Here is a 23,374-nt window from a genome sequence, read left to right as displayed (position 1 = left end):
CACAATGCCCGGCTATTTTTTTTTTTTTTTTTGTAGAGACAGAGTCTCACTGTACCGCCCTCGGGTAGAGTGCCGTGGCGTCACACGGCTCACAGCAACCTCCAGCTCCTGGGCTAACATGATTCTCTTGCCTCAGCCTCCCGAGTAGTCGGGACTACAGGCGCCCGCCACAATGCCCGGCTATTTTTTTTTTTTTTTTTTTTTTTTTTTTTTTTTGTAGAGACAGAGTTTTACTTTATTGCCCTCGGTAGAGTGCCGTGGCCTCATACAGCTCACAGCAACCTCCAACTCCTGGGTTTAAGCGATTCTCTTGCCTCAGCCTCCCGAGTAGCTGGGACTACAGGCGCCCACCACAACGCCTGGCTATTTTTTGGTTGCAGTTTGGCCGGGGCCGGGTTTGAACCCGCCACCCTCGGTATATGGGGCCGGCGCCTTACCCACTGAGCCACAGGCGCCACCCATGCCCGGCTATTTTTTTGTTGCAGTTTGGCCGGGGCTGAGTTTGAACCCACCACCCTCGGTATGTGGGGCTGGCGCCCTACTCACTGAGCCACAGGCACCTGCCCAGCTATTTTTTGTCGTAGTTGTTATTGTTTAGCAGCCTCTGCTGGGTTCGAATCCACTAGCCTTGGTGTATGTGGCTGGCACGGTAATCACTGTGCTACGGGTGCTGAGCCTTAATTTTTGTTTTTGGGGAGACAGTGTCTCAGTATGTCACCGTCGGGCTTAAGCAATTGTCTTGCCTCAGCCTCCCAAGTAGCTGGGACTACAGGCACCTGCCACAACGCCCGGCTATTTTTGTTATCGTTGTTGCAGTTGTCGTTGTTTAGCTGGCCCAGGCTTGGTTCAAATCCACCAGCTTCGGTGTGTGTGGCCGGCGCCATAACCACTGTGCTATAGGCACCAAGCAAGGAAACGTAATTTTTTTTGTAGATACAGAGTCTCACTTTATGGCCCTTGGTAGAGTGCCGTGGCCTCACACAGCTCACAGCAACCTCCAACTCCTGGGCTTGAGCGATTCTCTTGCCTCAGCCTCCCGAGTAGCTGGGACTACAGGCACCCGCCACAACGCCCGGCTATTTTTTGGCCAAGGCCGGGTTTGAACCCGTCACCCTCGGTATATGGGGCTGGTGCCTTACTGACTGAGCCACAGGTGCCGCCAAATTTTTTTTTTTTTATATATATATGGAGTCTTAACTCTGTTGTGCAGGCTAGAGTGCCATGATGTCAGCCTAACTCACAGCAACCTCAGACTCCTGGATTCAAGTGATTCTCTGCCTCAGCTTGCCAAGTAGCTGCAACTATAGGCACCCACTACAACATCGGGCTAATTTTTCTGTTTTTAGTGGAGACAGGGTCTTGCTTTGCTCAGGCTGGTCTTGAACTACTAATCTCAAGCACCCTGTTTGCCTCAACCTTCCAGAGTTAGGCAGGATTACAGGTATAAGCCATTGCCCATTGATTAACATTCTTTTTTTTTCCTTTTTGTAGAGACAGTCTCACTTTGTCGCCTTCGATAGAGTGCTATGGCATCACAGCTCACAGCAACCGCCAACTCCTGAGCTTAGGCGATTCTCTTGACTCAGCCTCCCGTGTATGGGACTACAGCCACCTGCCATAACGCCTATTTTTTTGTTGCAGTCGGCCAGGGCCAGGTTCGAACCCACCACTTGGTATATGGGGCTGGCTCCCCAATCAACATTCTTAAGAGTGTTTCTTAATTCCTCAGGTAGTGACTGTTGATGGTAAACAGCACATACTTGGGAACCTTCTTCTTAAGGACACCCAAAGTGAGTTTCAGCACCTGTTTGAGTCCAGGATGAACTTAACTTAATTTTGATTTCTTCTCTTCCAACTTAACTCATGTATGGTGAAAGTCTTTTGTTCTTCTGTTACTTTCTCTTTGCTAGATTAAGTCTCCCTAAGCTTATTATAATCACACTACACTTCCCTACTCTGGTGTATTGGTTCCTTTGTGTCGACTGTCTGCCATATTCAGTCTTTCTCCTCCTCTGGCTCTCTTCTCTCTGCCTGAAACAGGTCTTCTCCTACCCCAAGCTCACTTCTTAGAAGATTTTCTCTTTTAAGATACAACTAGTCTTATTGTGTAGAACTCTTTTTTTCTTACTGCTCTCCCTCCATTTAAGTGGCTCCCAAGCTTTACCAATTCTTGTATGCCTCCTTTTTTCCATTTGTGTTAGTATCACTCTAGGTCAAGCCTCTTTACCTTCTGCTGGAGCTGCTACAAAGCCTCTTTTGTCTATTTAGGTTTGCTAGTCTCTTCCTCTTCAGACCCATTCTGTCACTTAATTTGTTACTTTACCCATGTCCCTTTCTTTTCAAGGATTTCGTATTACCCACAGAAAAAAATCCAGTTAATACCTGTCATGTAAGGCCTCCTGTGTTTCCCACCATTCAAGCCATATTGTTATCATATCCCTGACAAATTCTTTGTCCTGGAAAAAACTTGTTGATTGAGTTTCCTCCCTGGCCCCTAGCTTGTACTTTCTCATCTCTGTACATAGTACACCTTTCTAAAAACCCACTCATCTGGCAGCAACCATAGCTCAGCTGGTAGGGCGCTGGCCACATACACTAGGGCTGGCAGGTTCGCACCTGGCCCGGGCCAGCTAAAACAACAATGACAACTGCAATATCAACAAAAATATAGCCGGGTGTTGTGGTGGGTGACTGTGGTCCCAGCTACTTGGGAGGCTGAGGAAAGAGAATCGCTTAATCCCAAGAGTTTAAGGTTGCTGTGAGCTGTGATGCCATGGCCTTCTACCGAAGGGCGAAATAGATTCTGTCTCAAAAAAAAAAACCAAAAACCCACAAAAAAACCCCACTCATCTTTGTAAATCCAGTTCATAATTAGTGTTATTGTAATCTTCCCTAACTACTAAATCTGAAGTTTCTACTTGGGTCCTTTGACCTCGTGGGGACAAATGATCATCTGGAGGATTCATCTGGTCATGAGGCAAGTAATGTTTTGTGACTCTGCTTTGTCTTTGATACTATTTACATTTTTTATTCATTTTTCAAACATTTTGCTCTTTCCAACATTATTGGCAAATATGTCTTAGATTATTTTGTCTTCCATAGCTGGTCTGGTGTACTCTTTAGGTATTCAAAAAAGAAACTGACCTGGGACAGGGTGTCAGTGAGAACTTCCAGATGCTAAATTGTCCACAGTGATAGCTAATGTTTTATTAATTTTTTTGTGATAGAAAAATGCTGGTAAAGGCTGGGCACTTGTAGCACAGTGGTTATAGCACTGGCCACATACACCGAAGCTGGTGGGTTTGAACTCAGCCCGGGCCAGCTAAACAACGATGACAACAAAAACAAAAAAATAGCTTGTGTTTTGGCAGGTGCCTGTAGTCCCAGCTACTTGGGAGGCTGCAGCAAGAGAGTTCCCTAAACCCAAGAGTTTGAGGTTACTGTAAGCTGTGACAACACAGTACTCTACTGAGGGTGACATAGTGAGGCTCTTGTCTCAAAAAAAATAAAAAAGAAGAAAAATGCTGATAAAGGTCTGGTACAGTGACTCACACCTGTAATCTCAGCAGTCCGGGAGGCCGAGGCGAGTGGATGGCTTGAGCTCACAAGTTTGAGACCAGCCTGAGCCAAAAGCAAGACCCCTTCTCTACTAAAAATAAAAAAACTGAGGCAAGGGAATCACTTGAGCCCAAGAGTTGGAGGTTGCTGTGGGCTGTGATGCCACGGCGCCACTCTACCCAGGGACAGCTTGAGACTCAGTCTCAAAAAGAAAGAAAACAGAAAAATGCTAGTATTAGTAAAAATGCAAGCCTGTTGTGGTTTTGGTGACCTTTTTACATTTTAAGGGTTTGTTAACATACTGATAGTTTTTCTAATTCTCACTGAGGGGAAGGGATTCCTGTTGATTTATGTCTCATATGGAAGTATGTGTTGACTAGTTTACTAATTTTTAAAATTTATTTTTTTAACAGATCCTGTCTGCCGTTCATGACCAACTACAGTTTCCATTGCAATGTATGCCATCATAGTGGTAATACTTATTTCCTCCGGAAGCAAGCAAGTAAGAGTAAACTCTGGACAATTTCAAGATGACTATTTGCTAGAAAAGAAGCAGATCTAGGCTTAGCAGAATCAGAAGACCTTTGCCTGGTAGCTGGTAGAAGTTAAGTTGGGGTTTAGCACTAAATAATTGCTATTGCCTGTTTCAGATCAAGTGATGGCTCCACTATTTTTTTTTTTTTTTTTTGAGTCAGAGTCTCACTATGTTACCTTCGGTAGAGTGCTGTGGTGTCACAGCTCACAGCAACCTCAAACTCTGGGGTTTAAGTGATTTTCTTTCTTTTTTTTTTTTTTTTGTAGAGACAGAGTCTCACTGTACCGCCCTGGGGTAGAATGCTGTGGCATCACACGGCTCACAGCAACCTCTAACTCTTGGGCTTACGCGATTCTCTTGTCTCAGCCTCCTGAGCAGCTGGGACTACAGACGCCCGCCACAACGCCCAGCTATTTTTTTGTTTTTGTTGCAGTTTGGCCGGGGCCAGGTTTGAACCTGCCACCTTCGGCATATGGGGCCGGCGCCCTACTCACTGAGCCACAGGCGCCGCCCTTAAGTGATTTTCTTGCCTCAGCCTCTCAAGTATCTGGGACTACAGGCTCCCGCCACAACATCCATCTATTTTTCATTTTTTTGTTGCAGTTGTCACTGTTTAGCTGGCCCTGGCTGGTTTCAAATCCGCCAGTCTCGCTGCATGTGGCTGGTGCTGTAACCACTATACTACGGGTGCTGAGCCAATGGCTCCACTTTTTGCTGCTATGATTGTCATTTTATGGACCATCTTGTTGAATACTCCCTTGGTGATAGAGATATGGTACTACAGATAACTTTTTTCCCTTTTTGTTTTTGATAGACTTGAAGGAAATGTGCCTTAGTGCTTTGGCCAACCTAACGTGGCAGTCCCGAACGCAGGATGAACATCCAAAAACCATGTTCTCCAAAGACAAGGTAGAAATGGAATTAATGTAATTATAATTGTGCCAGAGGGTGGAACTTCTTAAGTGCTTTCTCTCCAATTTTTATGAATATATGAATCAGTTCAGTGGTTACCTTGTTCTGATGTTATTTACTGATTTCCTAGTTATGTGTCACTTGGCTTAGCTATTGCTGGTATGAATCCTTCAATAATTTTGTTTGGCTTTCCAGAAGCAAACAGTTGTCAATCCCACAATAATCAGATCTGAGGTGAGCCTTCTCTGCCTAGTGTAGCCATTTTTATAGATGCCTATCATAAATTTTGTCAAGGGGAAAGGAGGTCAGTTTCTTTTTGTTACCCCTAAAATTATTTTTTGTTATTAAACTAGAAAATCATGTGATTAAAATCAGGACTCAAAAATAGGTGATTAGCTCCTCCATGAGTTTTTCCCTCTTTGATTTCTGATAAGAAATGGGAAAAATACATAAATTTTTAAATGGAATTTACATTGGGTCCTTGTATGCAGTCACACTAACCTGCTTTCATTTAAAACTGAAAAGTTTCACAGAACAATGTTAAACCTTTAATGATTTTCTATTTTAGGCAATGCTACTTTTGACCTCCAAATTGATTGTGACCTACAGGGTGAAAAACACTGTTGCGGGATGTATTGCAAGATCAGTGCTGTCTGGATAAGACTGGCAAGGGCCTTGTCTACTAAACAGAAGTTTACACTTAATCTTGTACGCTGGAGCAGTTAGTAGAGGTTCCCCTTCCCATTTTTTCTGTACTAAAAGTGATTAAGTGGGGGTGTTATAGATTACAGTTTTTAGTTAATTTTTTCCCAGATTATTTTGAAATTTTCTTTTTTTTTTTTTTGTAGAGACAGAGTCACTGTACTGCCCTCGGGTAGAGTGCTGTGGCGTCACATGGCTCACAGCAACCTCCAGCTCTTGGGCTTACGCGATTCTCTTGCCTCAGCCTCCCGAGCAGCTGGGACTACAGGCGCCCGCCACAATGCCCGGCTATATTTTTGTTGCAGTTTGGCCGGGGCTGGGTTTGAACCCACCACCCTCGGCATATGGGGCCGGCGCCCTACTCACTGAGCCACAGGCGCTGCCCTATTTTGAAATTTTCAAACAAAAATTTAATTAGTACGGTGAAAATGTTTATTCTTTGCTTGGATTTTCTAGTTGTTAATATTTTGCTCAATTGTTTTATCTCTCCATGTCCATATTTTTCCTGTAAACCATATGAGATTAACTTAGGGAAAAGTTGGAGGGCTTCCTGGTTAGGTCCCCACCCTCCACCGCTGGAGGTTCTTTTCCCCCTCTTTTGTTTATCAATTTTTCTATTGGTCCGGGCACAGTGGCTCAGGCCTGTTATTCTAGCACTCTGGAAGGCCAAGGTAGGTGGATTGCTTGAGCTCACTAGTTTGAGACCAGCTGGTGTGAGACCCTGTCTCCAAAAATAGCCAGGCATTGTGGTGGCTGCCTGTAGTCCCAGCTGCTTTGGAGGTTGAGGTCAGAGGATGCCCGGAGCCCAAGAGTTGAGGTTGCTGTGAGCTATGATGCCACAACACTACCTAGAGCAATAAAGTGAGACTCTCTCAAAAAAAAAAAAAAAAAAAAAATTTTGTTTTTCTTTTCCTATCAAGCTTTTTGTGTCAATAAATTGTATCTTGTCACTTGTCAGCGTGGTGTGTGGTTTCACCCTTTGAACCCTGAGACCAAAGACTGAACATAGAGGAAAATACTGGCAACAATACCTTCTTTAGAAAGAATTATGGTTTAAAAAAAAGAGCAAGGTGGGCGGCACCTGTGGCTCAAAGCAGTAGGGCACCAGCCCCATATGCCGGAGATGGTAGGTTCAAACCCAGCCCCAGCCAAAATATGCAAAAAAAAAAAAGAGCAAGGCATGATGTCTCATATCTGTAATTGGATTCTAGGACTCTGGAAGGCCAAGGCCAGAGGATCTTTTGAGCTCAGGCATTTGAGACCAGCCTAAGCCAGAGTGAGACCCCATTTCTACTAAAAAATAGAAAAATTAGCTTTGCTCCTTTCCCCCAAGTAGAGTGCAGTGGAACCATCATAGCTTGTGGCAATTTCCTGTCTCAGCCTCTCAAGTAACTGGGAGTACAGGCATGCACCACCATGCCCAACTTTTTCTATTTTTTCATAGAGGTGGGGTGGGGGAGCGGAGCTGGGGGGTCTTCCTCTTACCCAGGCTGCTCTTGAACTCCTAGACTCAAGTGACCCGTCCTCCCTGGTGTTAGGATTGTAAGTGTGAGCTATCATGTCAGCCCCAGAGTTCTGTTTTAGCACAGGGAGTTTGAGGTCCCTTTAGGATGTCCACATGGAATATCTCAGGTAGAAATAGGAATTCAGGAGGGAATTCGGGAGACTTCTAGCGCAGGCATCCTCAAACTGCGGCCCATGGGCCACATGAAGCGGTGTGAATTCTATTTGTTCCCGTTTTGTTTTTTACTTCAAAATAAGATATGTGCAGTGTGCATAGGAATTTGTTCATAGTTTTTTTTTTTTAAACTATAGTCTGGCCCTCCCAACGGTCTGAGGGACAGTGAATTGGCCCCCTGTTGAAAACGTTTGAAGACGCCTGTTCTAGCTCATAACTAAGGAACTATGGCTGAGCCTTCCCTCCAACTAGGTTGTAAGCCTTACATGGCTGAGATGTATATAGCCTTTTGTTTTGTTTTGTGACAGTTTCTCACTCTGATGCCCTGGGGAGAGGACTGGGGTGTCATAGCTCACAGCAACTTCAAACTCTGGGCTCAAGCAGTCTTCTTGCCTCAGCTTCACAAGTCCCACATCTGGCTAATTTTTCTATTTTTAGTGGAGACAGGGTCTCGCTCTTGCCCAGGCTGGTGTCAAACTCCTGAGCTTAGGCAAATCACCCACCTTGGCTTCCCAAAGTGTTAGGATTACAGATGTGAGCCACCACATCTGGCCAGATTTGTGTATCCTTTATAAAATCCTCATAATGAGGCCATGCACAGTGTCTCATGCATCTAATCCTAGCACTCTGAGAGGCCAAGTCAGGTGGATTGCTTGAGCTCATGAGTTAGAGACCACCCTGAGCAAAAAGGGAGACCCCATCTCTTCTAAATATAGAAAAAGTGGGGCAAGAGGATCACTTGAGCCTAAGCGTTGGAGGTTGCTGTGAGCTATGACGCTATGGCACTCTACCCAGGGCAACAGCTTGAGACTCTGTCCCAAAATAAAAACAAATAAAATTTTCATAATATATATACATGTGATTGTATGCAGTTAAATATTTAGTGATTCAAAAATTAAACATGGATTTTTCTCTTGCTTCAGACAAGATCTTTGAAAATGCTGCTGTCTTCTTTCTTTGTTAACATAACTTTGAAAACAAATATAAAAATCTTAATATGTTTTATTTTAAAAATTAGGATATTATACCATTTATTGATAAATACTGGGAATGCATGACGACCAGACAGAGACCTGGGAAAATGACTTGGCCAAATAACATCGTTAAAACAATGGTAAGTAGACTAATGTGGATTAGATTGGACATTTAGAAAACCTGTGTCTAAAAAAACACAAATTCTGTAATCAGACTGGTAAGGGATGTGATGAATAAGAAAATGAGGACACTGGCTCAGTGCCTGTAGCTCAGCCGGTGGGGCACCAGCCACATACACTGGGGCTGGCCAGTTTAAACCTGGCCCTGGCCTGCCAAACAATGACAACTACAACAACAAAAAATAGCTGGGTGTTGTGGCGGGCACCTGTAGTCCCAGCTACTTGGGAGGCTGAGGCGAGAGAATCACTTAAGCCCAAGAGTTTGAGCTTGCTGTGAGCTGTGACACCACGGCACTCTACCGAGGGCCACTAATGAGACTGTCTCAAAAAAAAAAAAAAAAAAAAAAAAAAGAAATAGAAAATGAGGACAGGCTGGGTGCCCGTAGTCAGTGGTTAGGGCGCCGGCCACATGGTCTAGGTCTGGTGAGTTTGAACCCTGCCCAGGCCTACTAAACAAAACAAGCAAACAAAAAATAGCCAAGTGTTATGGCAGGTGCCTGTAGTCCCAGCTACTAGGGAGGCTGAGGCAAGAGAATTGCTTGAACCCAAGAGTTTGAGGGTGCTGTGAGCTATGACGCTGGGGCACTCTACCAAGGGTAACAAAGTGTGTGACTCTGTCTCAATTTAAAAAAAAAAAAGGAAAGTGAATGAGGACAATTTAATATTAAATCTTTTTTTCCTTTTGCGTGGTAATGAGATGATCTCTTGCCTGGGCTTGAGTATAGTGGCATCATCGTAGCTCACTGCAACCTCAAACTCCCAAGCTCAAGCAGTCCACCTGCCTCAGCCTCCCAAGTAGTTGGAACTACAGGTGTGTGCCATCATGCCTGGCTAGTTTTTTTTTTAAGTCTGGGTCTTGCTATGTTGCTCACGTTGATCTCAAACTCCAGGGTGTAGGAGATACTCCCTCCTCAGCCTTCCCAAGTGCTGTAGTTATAGATTTGAGCCACTGTGCCTGGCCAGTAATAAATCTTTGAAAATGAGATATAGCTAATTTGCAAATTTAAATCAGGGAGTTACATATTGTGTTTTGGGTGTTTTTTTGTTTTTTGGGTTTTTTGGGTTTTTTTTGAGACAGTCTCAAGCTGTCGCCCAGGGTAGAGTGCCGTAGCATCATAGCTCACAGCAACCTCCAACTCTTGGACTCAAGTGATCTTCTTGCCTCAGGTTTCTGTTTTTAGTAGACATGGGGTCTTGCTTTTGCAAAGGCTGATTTTGAATTCATGAGCTCAAGCAATCCACCCGCCTTCGCCTCCCAGAGGGCTGGATTACAGCCATGAGCCATCTCGCCTGGCCTGTGTATTGTCTTAAGTGAGCATCTCCTACGCTCACAGTAGTTTTACGGACTGAAAATTTATTCCACTGCACTTTTGCAAGTGTAATTTTATATTGAAATTGGAGACCTTTTATTTATTTATTTTTTTTGTTTTAAAAATCCTTGTTTTGGCTCGGCGCCTGTGGCTCAAAGCAGCTGAGGTGCCAGCCACATATACCTGAGCTGGCTGGTTCGAATCCAGCCTGAGCCTGCCAAAACAACAATGATGGCTGCAACCAAAAAATAGCCGGGCATTGTGGCAGGCGCCTGTAGTCCCAGCTACTTGGGAGGCAGAGGCAGGAGAATTGCTTGAGCCCAGGAGTTGGAGGTTGCTGTGAGCTGTGATGCCATGGTACTCTACCCAGGGTGACAGCTTGAGACTCTTTCTCAAAAAAAAATCATTGTTTTAAACATCATTATCTTTAGAATTAGAATACCTGGGAAGAAGTCAACAGCAAGTTGTTCACATGCTTATTTCTGTGATAATGCATGGGTGGGTAGGTGAGGATTATGAACGACTTTGGCTTTCTTTATTTTTCTCTGTTGTTTGAATTTTTCGGTGGTCATGTATTAATCTTCTAATCAGAGGGAAAAACAATACAGTCTTTATTAGAGACTTTTACGTAGGAATTGACTTTTGTTTTTTTTGTTTTGTTTTTTGTTATAATTAACTCACCAAGGGTCTAGCAAGAGGAATTGGCTTTTGGAATTGGTGGTTGATCACTCATTCTTTCTCCTTTTTTTGTACAGACCAGGCCTTGCTATGTTGCCTAGGCTAGTCTTGAACTGTTGGCCTCAAGTGATCCTGCTCCCTTGGCCTCCGAAAGTGCTAGTAGAATTTTTTCTTTTTTTGAGACACAGTCTCACTGTGTCCCCTCAGTAGAGTGCTATGGCGTCACAGCTCACAGCAACCTCGAACTCTTGGGCTTAAGTGATTCTCTTGCCTCAGCCTCCCAAGTAGCTGGGACTACAGGTGCCACCACAATGCCCAGCTAGAGTGCTAGTAGGATTAAAGCAAGAGCCACCACATGTGCTCCATTTCAAGTATTTTATTAACACCTCACTCAGTGTCTGTGGTTCAAGCGGCTAAGGCGCCAGCCACATACACCTAAGCTAGTGGGTTCACATCCAGCCCGGGCCCTCCAAACAACGACTGCAACCAAAAAATAGCCAGACATTATGGCGGGTGCCTGTAGTCCCAGCTACTTGGGAGGTGGAGGCAGGAGAATCGCTTAAGCCCAGGAGTTGGAGGTTGCTGTGAGCTGTGATGCCACAACACTGTACCCAGGGCGACAGCTAGAGGCTCTGTCTCAAAAAAAAAAAAAAGAAAAAGAAAATTTTTATTAACACTGAAACACTCTTTCCTTTTAGAGTAAAGAAAGAGATGTATTCTTGGTAAAGGAACACCCAGATCCTGGGAGCAAAGACCCAGAAGAAGATTACCCCAAATTTGGACTTTTGGATCAGGTATGTTAATCTACTTTATATTCCCTTGTGAATTTAAGCCTAAAAGGGATAGGGAATCAGGTTTTATTTACATTTGTATATCTGACACGTGACATACTGACATTATGTGTCCATCACATGATATGGGCTCCAAATAAATGGTTACCGATGCCTTGTAGAAAGATAACTCACCTTGAACCAGGAGACTCGGGTTTTGTTCTGGGTCTTCTCCTAAATGTTACAACTTTGTACAAATCAAATCACTTTTATATTTTTACCTTTAATTTCCTCAACTTAGTGACATGTAAAAATGCCATACCAAATTCTTTCTTATCTTCTTGTTATCTTAAATTTTGCTCTTGAAAACATTCTTTGTTGCAAAGAAAAATTTACTGTGAAGTATTGGTGTTGCATATCTAACATAACAGGAGAAAGAAAATTTCTACTCTAGTCAACACAGGTCACATTGGCAACTCAGAAAGTCAAATCTTTGAGCTGTGTCTTTTTGTTTGTTTGTTTGTTTTTGTATGGGGATTCATTAAGGGTATAGTAAGCCAGTTACACTGATTGCATTTGTTAGGTAAAGTCCCTCTTACAATCGTGTCTTGCCCCCAAAAGGTGTGGCACACACTAAGGCAGTGTGTCTTTTTTTTTTTGAGACTGAGTCTCTGTCACCCTGGGTAGAATGCTGTGGCGTCATAGCTCATAGCAAGCAGTCTCAAACTCCAGAACTCATGCAATCTTCTTGCCTTAGCCTCCCAAGTGGCTGGAACTACAGGCGCCCACTACAGCACCCAGCTAGTTTTTCTATTTCAGGTTGAGATGGGGTCTTGTTCTTGCTCAGGCTGATCTCAAACTCCTGAGCTCCTGGGATACTCCGTCCTTGGCCTCCCAGAGTGCTAGTATTATAGGTGTGAGTCACCAGGCCTGGCCCTCTGCTGTGTCTTAAAATGTTTGATTTGTTAGCTTTGAAAATTCAGGATTTTACATAGAAATTTAGACTCTGTCTCTATATTTATTTATTTTTTATTGTTGGGGTAGACTGTCTCTTATACAGTGTTGGTGTCTGACTACACTGGTCCTGAACTGCAATTTGCTATGGACCTTCTACCCCCTTTACCAGGTGATTGGTTGGTTGCCATTCATTGCCCTTCTTAAACCGTTCTGATCTTACACTTGGCCTGCCTCACATGTGCCAGTAATGATACTTGCCCATCTCTGAAGCGTGCAAGTTTGGGACTCCTTTAGGATCGTCAGTTTCAGAGACTTAGCACCCGTAGTTCAGTGGTTAGGGCACCAGCCCCGTACACTGGGACTGGCAGGTTCAAACCTGGCCCAGGCCTGCTAAACAATAATGACAACTACAAGAACAAGAACAAAAAATAGCCAGGCATTGTGGGTGCTGTAGTGCCCAGCTACTTGGGAGGCTGAGGCAAGAGAATCTCTTAAGCCCAGGAGTTTGAGGTTGCTGTGAGCTATGACGCTATGGTACTATAGTGAAGGCAACATAGTGAGACACTGTCTCAAAAAAAAAGAAAAAAAAAGGATTGTCAGTTTCAGTTCCCATTCTATTAGAATTTCTCCTGTTTATGAGCATTGCCAGATTGACATATGTAGCCTCCTTTTTTAATTGGGTATTTTTTCTTCCAGGATCTTAGTAATATTGGTCCTGCTTATGACAACCAAAAACAAAGTAGTGCAGTGTCTACCAGTGGGAATCTAAATGGTAAGTATTTAAATATCTCATTTAAGTAGTTTAAATATTTTTAAGCTGTTGAATCCAAATGTGCCTAGAGCTGGATATTCTTTGAGTAAACCCTTAACCTGGATATTTACCAAGATGTTTTAAAGACGGAACTCAATTTTTAGGAGCTAACCAATTTTAATGTCAGATTTACTGTGTCTATATTACAGTCTCCATCTTTATCCTCATAGCTAACATTTAATTTAGAAGGAATCAGTTGCTCTCCACTGTTTTCCATAACTCAGCTATTACTTAACAAACCTTCTGCATGCATCATCTAATATTCCTTGCCCTGAAACTTCAGCTTATCCATGTGAGAGCATTTCTGTATTGATCACCTGCTGCAGTATGTCCTTCTGTTATCAACCCACCCACAAGGGAAATGCCCTTCATTACTAATGGCAATCTCAAGAGGGTTGGGGTAGCTGAGAGCTAGTTAGCTATTCATCTGACACATGGCATCATTAGCTTGTCTTTTGGAATGGTAGTATCTTAAATATCTAATCATTTCCACTGTTACTAATGTTCCAAGGTGAGTTGGAAATAGTTAAGTGTGCTGTTTTATCTTTTTGCACCGTATTGTCCCCTTTTAATTGTTTTGACAGATACTTGGTGCCACTTCTACTCTTACAGGTGGAGCCACTTTTGGAGGTGAATTCCTCCTCTGTCTTCTTTCAGCCTCTCAGACTTAAGTATATTGTGGTTTGGAAAATGCTTTTTGCTGAGTTGTGGTAGAAGCTAAAACTAAATCATTTTAAAGCCTTGTGAAATGGTGCCAATAGCACGTAATCTGAAGGAGTAGTTCAGTTTAATGTTAGTAATTAGAAGCTTGTATGTTGTCTTATTCTGCCTAACATGACCAGTAATAATTAAAATGCAGATAACAATTAAAAAATAATAGTTTCTTCACACTTACAGGGAAGTGGAAAAAAGAAAACAAAGAAAGGGCTCGGTGCCTATAGCTCAAGCAGCTAAGGTGCCAGCCACATACACCAGAGCTGGTGGGTTTGTATCCAGCCCGGGTCTGCCAAAGAACAGTGACAACCTCAACCAGGCGTTATGGCAGGTGCCTGTAGTCCCAGTTACTTGGGAGGCTGAAGCAAGAGAATCACTTAAGCCCAGGGGTTGGAGATTGCTGTGAGCTGTGATGCCACAGCACTCTACCCAGGATGACAGCTTGAGGCTCTGTCTCAAAACAAACAACAACAAAAAAAAGTAGCCGTTTTTTGATTATGGTAACTCTAAAAATAGAGTTGTAGCAGTTTAGCATTAAAACCTTTATGAGATGAGATCCTGTAAAGTGAAAACAGGTATTTTCATCAATAATAATAGTATCAGCGTCTCAAATGTAAATGAGTTAAAAACATATTGATTTGAAGAGAAAATGTGGTTCTATGATTTTGGAAAGCCTTTTTTTACTTTAAAAACATCTCTGCATCTCCAAAAAAAAAAAACTTTATGAGAAATAGCAGTAACATCTGATGTGTTCCTAACGGGAAATTCTGCATAAATCTGGTCTTGTATATGTGGAATATGACTTAACTCCATGTCTGGATCCTTTTTATTGTAGCAGAACTGCTGATAATTTACAAGCTTGCCTCAAATTAAGATACAGTTTTCTATGCAATTGTTTACATAAAGGTGTTTTCCTGCAGTTTCCAGAACATTCTTTGGAAGAGGGGGAAAAAGAAACTAATTGAGAGGAACAGTAGAACTGGACAAATTTCAAAGGTTACTATTTCAGAAATACACAAGGGAGTGCTGGGCACAGTGGCTCACTCCTGTCATCCTAGCACTCTGGAAAGCCAAGGCGGGTAGATTGCTTGAGCTCAGCAGTCTCCAACTGAGCAAGAGTGAGACCCCATCTGCAAAAAATAGCCGAGCATTGTGGCTGGCGCCTGTAGTCCTAGCTACTTGAGAGACTGAGGTAAGAGAATCACTTGAGCTCAAAAGTTAGAGATTGCTATGAGCTGTGATGCCATGGCACTCTTCCAAGGGCGAAATGTGAGACTCTGTCTCAAAAAAAAAAAGATGCAAGGTAATTTTCCTTGTGTCCTTAGGATGCAGCTATATTTTTTGTATGAAATATGTAAATTGTCTATTGATATTAATTCCTCACAAGCCAGGTTAGTCCAACCTGAAATTTATGCATTAGAATGATCTTAATAAATGTTACATTGACAAATGGATATGGAACTAAAACTTGCCTGCTAAATTTAAAGCCTTCTTTCTTGTGTTGTATACACCCACTACGGATATCTAGCACCACTGGAGAGAAACACCTTTTTAGTACTTCTGTTTCTGTTTTCCACATTTGATGTATTTTGTCTTGTTGGATATTCAAGTTAAGTGCTTTAAGCAGCTATTGTGCCTTTATGGTTCAAGCAAGTGAACATTGATTTACAGGGAAGATAGTCTCTCTTTATGGGTGTTTATATTAATTTGGGTGGAAAAAAGTTTATCCATGCAGTAGTTTTCATTCTTTTTAGCTGTGGCTGTTTGGACTCTCAATGAGTGAAAATGCATTTGTGTCACACCCTCAGAAAGTATATTTGTAGTTACAGCTCATTAAGAAGGAAAATTGGAAATGTTAACACAGGTATCTTTATTGCTAGGTTCATAGATTATTTCAGAACAAAGGTGAAATCCAATATGCTTTTGAGAAGAAAACTCTCCTGTGGTGTTACAGAAATGCACTTTGGGTGTGTTGGACCCCTGTAATTTCAGAATCCACACTGGGCTTCCATCAAGGCTTACTGACAGTAATCTGCCTTCTCTTCCAAGGGGGAATTGCAGTGAGCAGCAGTGGAAAAGGAAGAGGAGCTAAGCGCAAACAACAGGATGGAGGGACCACAGGGACCACCAAGAAGGCTCGGAGGTGGGCACAGTTGGCTCTCTGGCCCCCATTTGAGTGTTATTTGGTGCGGTAAAGCCCACTAGAGGGAAAAGAGTTGTGTTCTTCATTAGCTCAAGTGTCTGAGGATAAAAGCCTGTCCATTTTTCTCAAACGTTGAGCATTTTGAGGGCCAGAATAATCCCAGGCTAGGTATTCATTTAATGAACTTGTTTCTGCAGAAATGTACCTCAGGCTGGTAGCATCCTATGGTGATAAGTCTGAGGAGTAAAGTTCAGTTAAGGCATCTTAAGAAAGGATAGATGGGGAGAGGGAGTGAAATCAATATTGAATGTTAGTTCTTTTATTCAATTGTCTGCTTCTCCCTTTCATGCATCTTCCCTTCCCCTTGTCTAATAAATACTGAGATGTTGACATCCAGGTCCCTTCTTTAGGGTAGTAATAGATAGTGATTGTTCCTCTCTCTGAATTTCTGTTCATTAGTCTGTAATAATAAATATACTAAAGGAAATCACTTCCATTCTTCTTCTCCACTTCTTTCCTACAATGTACATGCTCAGAAACCACCAGGAAGATCCCTGCAAACTATAGGTAATTTAACCAAAATTGCTTTGCCAAATAAAGCTAATCCTTCTCATTCCCTGTTTGGCCTGCAGAGGGCAAAATGATCTTTTTGAGTAATAAAAGGTGTGAAGTTCTGCGTGTTCCAAATGAAATCTAATAAGAGTCCTTTCTTACACAATTAAATGCAGTTGAACTAGAGGGGGTTTAGTTTCTTGATTTTATTTTTTCCTTTCTGCAGTGATCCTTTGTTTTCTGCTCAGCGCCTTCCCCCTCATGGCTATCCCTTGGAACACCCATTTAACAAAGATGGCTATCGGTATATTCTAGCCGAGCCGGATCCCCATGCCCCTGACCCTGAGAAGCTTGAACTTGACTGCTGGGCAGGAAAACCTATTCCTGGAGACCTCTACAGAGCCTGCTTATACGAACGGGTTTTGTTGGCCCTGCATGACAGAGGTATGTAAGGTATTCTAGGTCATGTCAGTTGAGGGTTGCTTTGAACTGTTGTCATTGTCAGTCTAGAATTAGACATAGACCTCAGTCTCTTACCACTACACCAGCTCCCAACTCTACATACAGCCGGAAGGTGGAAGAAATAATTTCCTTGTCTGTCTCTTCCTGTGAGTTCTAGCCATTTTATATACATATATAGAGTTTTAAAAACTTCTTTTTTTTTTTTAGACAGTCTCATTCTTTTACCCCAGGCTAGAGGGCTGTGGCATCATTATAGCTCACAAAAACCTCAAAACTCCTGGGTTTAAGCAATAATCCTCTTGCCTCAGCCTCCCGACTAGCTGAGACCACAGATGCCTGCCAGAACACCAAGCTAACTTTTCTATTTTTAGTAGAGATGGGGGTCTTACTCTTGCTCAGGCTGGTCTCAAACTCTGAAACGCAAGCAATCCTCCCACTTTGGCCTCCCAGAGTGTTAGGATTATAGGCATGAGCCAGCACACTTGGCCTTGTGTTGAGATTTTTTTTTTTTTTTTTTCCAGTTTTGGCCGAGACTGGGTTTGAACCCACCACCTCCGGTATATGGGGCCGGAGCCCTACTCCCTTGAGCCACAGGCGCCGCCCCAAGATTTTTTTTTTTTTTTTTTTTTTGAGACGGTGGCGTCATAGCTCACAGCAACCTCAAACTTTTGGGCTCAAGTGGTTCTCTTTCCCAGCCTCCTGAGTAGCTGGGACTACAGGTGCCCGCCACAACGCCTGGCTATTTTTTTTTTTTTTTTGCATGGTAAGTGTTTTTATTCCATCCTAACAGCTCCAAAAGTCTCAACATGTTCCAGCATGAACTCTAAGTTTAAAGTCCAAAGTCTTGTGTAAATATCATCTCTAAGTTAGAGACTTGAGGTGCCGTCACCCTGAGGCAAAATTCCCCCTTCCAGTGGTGAACCTGTAAAACCAAACAAGTTATTTTTTCTATTTATTTATTTATTTTTTTTTGTAGAGACAGAGTCTCACTGTACCGCCCTCGGGTAGAGTGCTGTGGCGTCACACGGCTCACAGCAACCTCTAACTCTCGGGCTTACGCGATTCTCTTGCCTCAGCCTCACGAGCAGCTGGGACTACGGGCACCCGCCACAACGCCCGGCTATTTTTTTTGTTGCAGTTTGGTTGGGGCCGGGTTTGAACCCGCCACCCTCGGCATATGGGACCGGCGCCCTACTCACTGAGCCACAGGCGCCGCCCAAAACCAAACAAGTTATGTGTTTCCAAAATACAATAGTGGACAGCCATGGAATTGATGTTCCCGCTCCAAAGGGGAAAAATCTGAGGAAAGAGAGAGGTCCCAAGCAAGACCAAACGCTAGCAAGACAACAACTTTTTTTTTTTTTTTTTACAGTTTTTATCTGGGGCTGGGTTTGAACCGGCCACGTCCAGCATATGGGGCCGGCACCCTACTTCTTTGAGCCACAGGTGCCACCCAAGACAACTCCATCTTAAGGCTGAAGAATAATCCTTGTTGGCTCAATGTTCTGCCTTTCAGACCCACTGGGGACAGTGTCCCACTTTTAGGACCTAATGAGGCAGCAGTCTCATCACACAGCTCTGCCAGGCACGAGTCACCCCCTTAAGGACCTGCTGGGTAGGGGTCCCACCCCCAAAGCTCCACAGGACAGCCCCACTCACAAGGCTTTAGTCAGAGGCAATCAGCCCTCTTGAAACAGAGGCAATGACATCACCCTTTGAAACCAAGGAGAAAGCCTTGCTGCTCTCAGAGCTGCCACTGTGGTCATTCTTCCCTTCCCTTGAAGAACAGCACATGGTCATAGGTGAATAGCTGTATGGTCGGATTCTGCAGGATCTAAGTAGTCCAAAAGCCCCTTCCTTCATTTCTTCCTGTTTTCTCCAACACCTGTATTTAATTCAAACTGGCAGTATGTTTGCTGGTATAATCCCACTTTTTTTTTTTCTTTTTTTTAGAGACAGAGTCTCACTTTGTCACCCTTGGTAGAGTGCTGTGGCGTCACAGCTCACAGCAACCTCCAACTCCTGGGCTTAGGCGATTCTCCTGCCTCAGCTTCCCGAGCAGTGGGACTACAGGCGCCTGCCACAATGCCCAGCTATTTTTTTTGTTGCAGTTTGGCTGGGACCGGTATTGAACCCACTACCCTCAGTATATGGGACTGGCGCCCTATTCACTGAGCCACATGCACCACCCTATAATCCGACTTTTATCCTTGTTTTTTGCTAAAACGGTTGATGAAGCCCATGAGTCCCACCCATAATCTCTTTATTCCATAGCTATTTGGCAACATCTTCAGTTTTCTCTTCAGAACAAGCTTTTTGGCCCAGTGGTGTGGCTCGAGCCTCTAATCCTAACTCTGTGGGAGGTTGAGATGAGATAGGTGGATTGCTTGAGCTTAGGAGTTTGAGACAAGATTGAGTAAGAATAAGACCCTGCCTCTAAAAATAGTCAGGCCTTGTGGCAGGTATCTGTAGTCCCAGCCACTTGGAAGGCTGAGGCAAGAGGATCACGTGAACCCAAGAGTTTGAGGTTGCTGTGAGCCAAGACACCATGGCACTCTACCTAGTGTGACAAAGCGAGGCTCTGTCTCAAAAACATGAAAATTAATAGGCAGCACCTGTAGCTCAGTCGGCAGGGCGCCAGCCACATACACTGAGGGTGGTGAGTTCAAACCAGGCCTGGGCCGGCTAAAAAGCAACAACGACAACATTTCATTCCTCCTCCCTGTGTGCTCTCCCATTCCCTCCTTTGTCTCTCCCCTGGCTATTTTTTTGTTGTTGTTTTTTAGCAGGCCCGGGCCAAGTTCAAACCTACCAGCCCTAGAGCATGTGGCTGACTCCCTAAGCAGCCCAACCTGTGCCCAACCTATGCTGAGATTTTTAAACTCCTGAACTGATATGTCAATATTTGTTGTTGTTTATTTATTTAAGAGACAGAGTTTCTGTCACCCAGGCTGGAGTGCTCAATCTCCTATCTCAGCCTCCTGAGTAGGTAGGACTATAAGCTCAGTATTTTTTTTGTTTTGTTTTACTAGAGTATAAGGCCCCATGTTTTTGTTGCAGTTGTCTCCAATAATCTCAATAATTGCAGGCCTGTTTTAATCTCCATCACTGCAGCTCCCCAGTTAAAGATCTCTGATGACCGGCTGACTGTGGTTGGAGAGAAGGGTTACTCTATGGTGCGGGCCTCTCATGGGGTACGGAAAGGTGCCTGGTACTTTGAAATCACCGTGGATGAGATGCCACCAGACACTGCTGCCAGACTGGGTTGGTCCCAGCCCTTAGGTAAGCTGGGGCCCTGGTGGTAGCATCACAGCAGGTGTGGCGGTATCAGCCAACTAGCTAAGTCTTCAAGATTATTTGGGTTATTAGACTGGGGGCATAAAATTCAGTTCCCAAGGGTTTAATTTGTTTGCAGTTCTTGTAATATTTTTGCAATTCTTTGCTTGTAAGAAACCATTTGTAAGCAACTTTACAAAATTGACAATAAATAAAAAAGGTGTAGATGACTGGTACCTGTGGCTAAAAGGAGTAGGGCACCAGCCCCATATGCCAGAGGTGGTAGGTTCAAACCCAGCCCCAGCCAAAAAACTGCAAAAAAAAAAAAAGGAATAGAATCTTTTTTCCTTCAGCAAACCAGAATTGCCTTGTAATCATGACTTCCTATATATCTTTTTATTGGGACAGGTAATCTTCAAGCTCCCTTAGGTTATGATAAATTTAGCTATTCTTGGCGGAGCAAAAAGGGAACCAAGTTCCACCAGTCCATTGGGAAACACTACTCTTCTGGCTATGGGCAGGGAGACATCCTGGGATTTTATATTAACCTTCCTGAAGACACAGAGACAGCCAAGTCATTGCCTGATACTTACAAAGATAAGGTAGGTTGTTCCTCCTGCCACAACCTGGGGCAACCAGTGCCTGGAGCTGTGGGTCTATGTGTTCTCTTGTGATGCTGACCCCAGTTCACTTGTCTGTCTTTCTGATATTTTATTACAAAAATTTCCAGATGGAACAGCAAGGTTGAAAGAATTTAAGAGCTGAATACTCATCACCAGATTCTACCATTTAAATGTTTCTTCCATTCATGCTTCACTTTTTTTTATAATGTGCTACAGAGAAAATTAGCTTAAGTCCAACCTCATCTGGTTTTTTTCTTTGTTATAAATTTTATATAGTATATGTTTACTGGATTTTGAGTTTGACTTGCACTGTTGTAGACTCCTACCATCTTACCATCACCTCAGGACACCCCTGCTCAGTTGGTCCCCACCCCCAACCCCATAGAGGCAAATCACTGTTTTAACTATTTTCCCCAACATATATTAGTTTTTACCTAGCTTTTTTCGTTTTCTTTTTTCTTTTTTTAGGACAGTCTCATTTTGTCACCCCTGGTAGAGTGCCATGGCATTACACTCATATCAACCTCAAACTCCTGGGCTTAAATGATTCTCTTGCCTCAGCCTCCCGAGTAGCTGGGACTACAGGCACTCACCACACACCTGCCTATTTTTAGACAGGGGTATCGCTCTGGCTCAGGCTGGTCTCAAACCTGTGAGCTCAGGCAATCCACCCACTTCAGCCTCCTCAGTGCTGAGATTACTTACGGGCATGAGCCACCGCACCTGGCCTGCTTTTACCTACTTTGAATTTATATAAATGGAATCACGAAGTATGTAGTCTTTTGTCTCTGGCTTTTTTTGTTAGGCAAAATGTTTTTGAGATTTGTCAGTGTTGCTGCATATGTCTATGGCATCTTTTTGCCACAGAGTGGTATCCCCTTGTATGAATGTACCAGAGTGTGCTTATCCATTTTCCTGTTACTGGCCACATGGGCTGTTTCAGATATGGGGCTATTATGTATAGGACGCTGTCATGAAAAGACCTATGTAAGTCCTTTGTCGACATGTTTTTATTTACTTGGAGTCAGTATTAGACATGGAATTATTGGGTCATAAACATTTAGTTTTATAAGAAATTATCAAACTGCATTCCAGCAACAATGTGTAAGAGTTTTAGTTGCTATCATTTATTATGTTCTGTCAACATAATTTTACCCTTTTTGATGGATACATATGTAATTTCTCATTGTGGGTTAAATGAGCATTTCTTTGACTAATGATGTTGAGCATTTTTTCATGGGTTATGGGCCATTTATCCATCTTTTGGGAAATTTCTCTTCAAATATTTTGTCTGTCTTTTCTTTTTCCTTTTTTTTTTTTTTTTGAGACAGGATCTTACTATGTCGCCCTGGGTAGAATGTCATGGTGTCACAGCTCACAGCAACCTCCTCTAACTCTTGGGCTTAAGTGATTCTCCTGCCTGAGCCTCCCAAATAGCTGGGACTACAGGCACCCACCATAATGCCCGGCTATTTTCTTTCTTTCTTTCTTTTTCTTTCTGAGACAGAGTCTCAAGCTGTAGCCCTGGGTAGAGTGCCATGACGTCACAGCTCACAGCAACCTCAAACTCCTGGGCTTAAGTGATCCTCTTGCCTCAGCCTCCCAAGTAGCTGGGACTACAAGCACCTGCCACAATGCCCAGCTATTTTTTGGTTGTAGTTGTCATTGTTTTTTTGCAGGCCTGGGCTGGATTTGAACCTGCCAGCTCTGTGTATGTGCCTGGTGCCTTACTGCTTGAGCTACAGGCACCAAGCCTAAATAACTAATTTGTAATGTCAGATCAGTGTATTGGCTTGTTAGGGGACATCATTCATTCCTAATGTGTCACAGCCTAAGGTAGACCATGCCAGGTGTCAGAACATTCTGTTTTATTCAGTTTATTCATGTCAGAGTATGGAATGAAAATGGACAGGTGGATAGTTGCTTGTCAGAAAAGTTGTGTTAATGTTTCAACACACCCTAGTTTAAGTGGAGCCCTAGGGAAAGTTGTTCCACACACTATTTGCTTCCCCACCCAACATCCCCACCGGTTCCTGTCTGCCTTTCCCACCTATCAACTCTCTGAGATGTCCTAAACCCCAAAAGTTCCCATTTAGATATGTACATAGGAGTAAGTAAAAAGATACTCCTATGTACATATCTAACTCACTCCAACTTTTACGTGTGGGATTAAATGGCCTGTAATGTAGATAATGAGCTATGGCCAAAACCAAGATTTTTAAGGAACCTTTGACAGAAACATTAAGATTAGCATCTTAGCTGGGCACGGTGGCTCATGGCTGTAATTCTCACACTCTGGGAGGCCAAGGTGGATGGATTGCCTGAGCTCATAGGTTCCAGACCAGCCTGAGCCAGAGAGAGACCATGCCTCTAAAAATAGCTAGATGCTAAGAAAATGCCATGAAGGCTACGTTGAACAGTTTGATGAGAATATTTCAGATTGTATATGAAACCCACACATTGTACCCCTTGATAGCACTAATGTACACAGCTATGATTTAACAATAAAAATAAATAAATTAAAAAAAAATAAAATAAA

The 23,374-nt window shown here is 43.2% G+C and overlaps 1 protein-coding gene across 6 annotated transcripts in view; it reads left to right on the top strand.

Moving 5' to 3' along the window:
* Positions 1-23,374, top strand: part of ASH2L (ASH2 like, histone lysine methyltransferase complex subunit) — a 43,449-nt gene that overhangs the window by 3,498 nt on the left and 16,577 nt on the right. For 4 of the 6 annotated variants that reach the window (XR_008377362.1, XM_053578516.1, XM_053578513.1 and 1 more), the window contains exons 4-13: positions 3,972-4,060; positions 4,908-5,002; positions 8,404-8,499; positions 11,226-11,321; positions 12,951-13,026; positions 13,678-13,695; positions 15,829-15,922; positions 16,701-16,918; positions 20,051-20,218; positions 20,621-20,814. Coding sequence is in view for 5 of the 6 variants with exons in the window: in XM_053578516.1 (XP_053434491.1) it covers positions 3,972-4,060; positions 4,908-5,002; positions 8,404-8,499; positions 11,226-11,321; positions 12,951-13,026; positions 13,678-13,695; positions 15,829-15,922; positions 16,701-16,918; positions 20,051-20,218; positions 20,621-20,814 (1,144 nt within the window). In the remaining variant the exon portion in view is untranslated. The remainder of the gene's footprint in view (positions 1-3,971; positions 4,061-4,907; positions 5,003-8,403; positions 8,500-11,225; positions 11,322-12,950; positions 13,027-13,677; positions 13,696-15,828; positions 15,923-16,700; positions 16,919-20,050; positions 20,219-20,620; positions 20,815-23,374) is intronic. The other 2 variants (XM_053578517.1, XM_053578515.1) reach the window with 1 other exon arrangement.

The sequence above is a fragment of the Nycticebus coucang genome, chromosome 24, assembly GCF_027406575.1.
Source record: "Nycticebus coucang isolate mNycCou1 chromosome 24, mNycCou1.pri, whole genome shotgun sequence".
Classification (NCBI taxonomy): Eukaryota; Metazoa; Chordata; class Mammalia; order Primates; family Lorisidae; genus Nycticebus; species Nycticebus coucang.
Note: the sequence above shows the minus strand (reverse complement) of the source record. Positions and strands in the feature narration are given on the sequence as shown.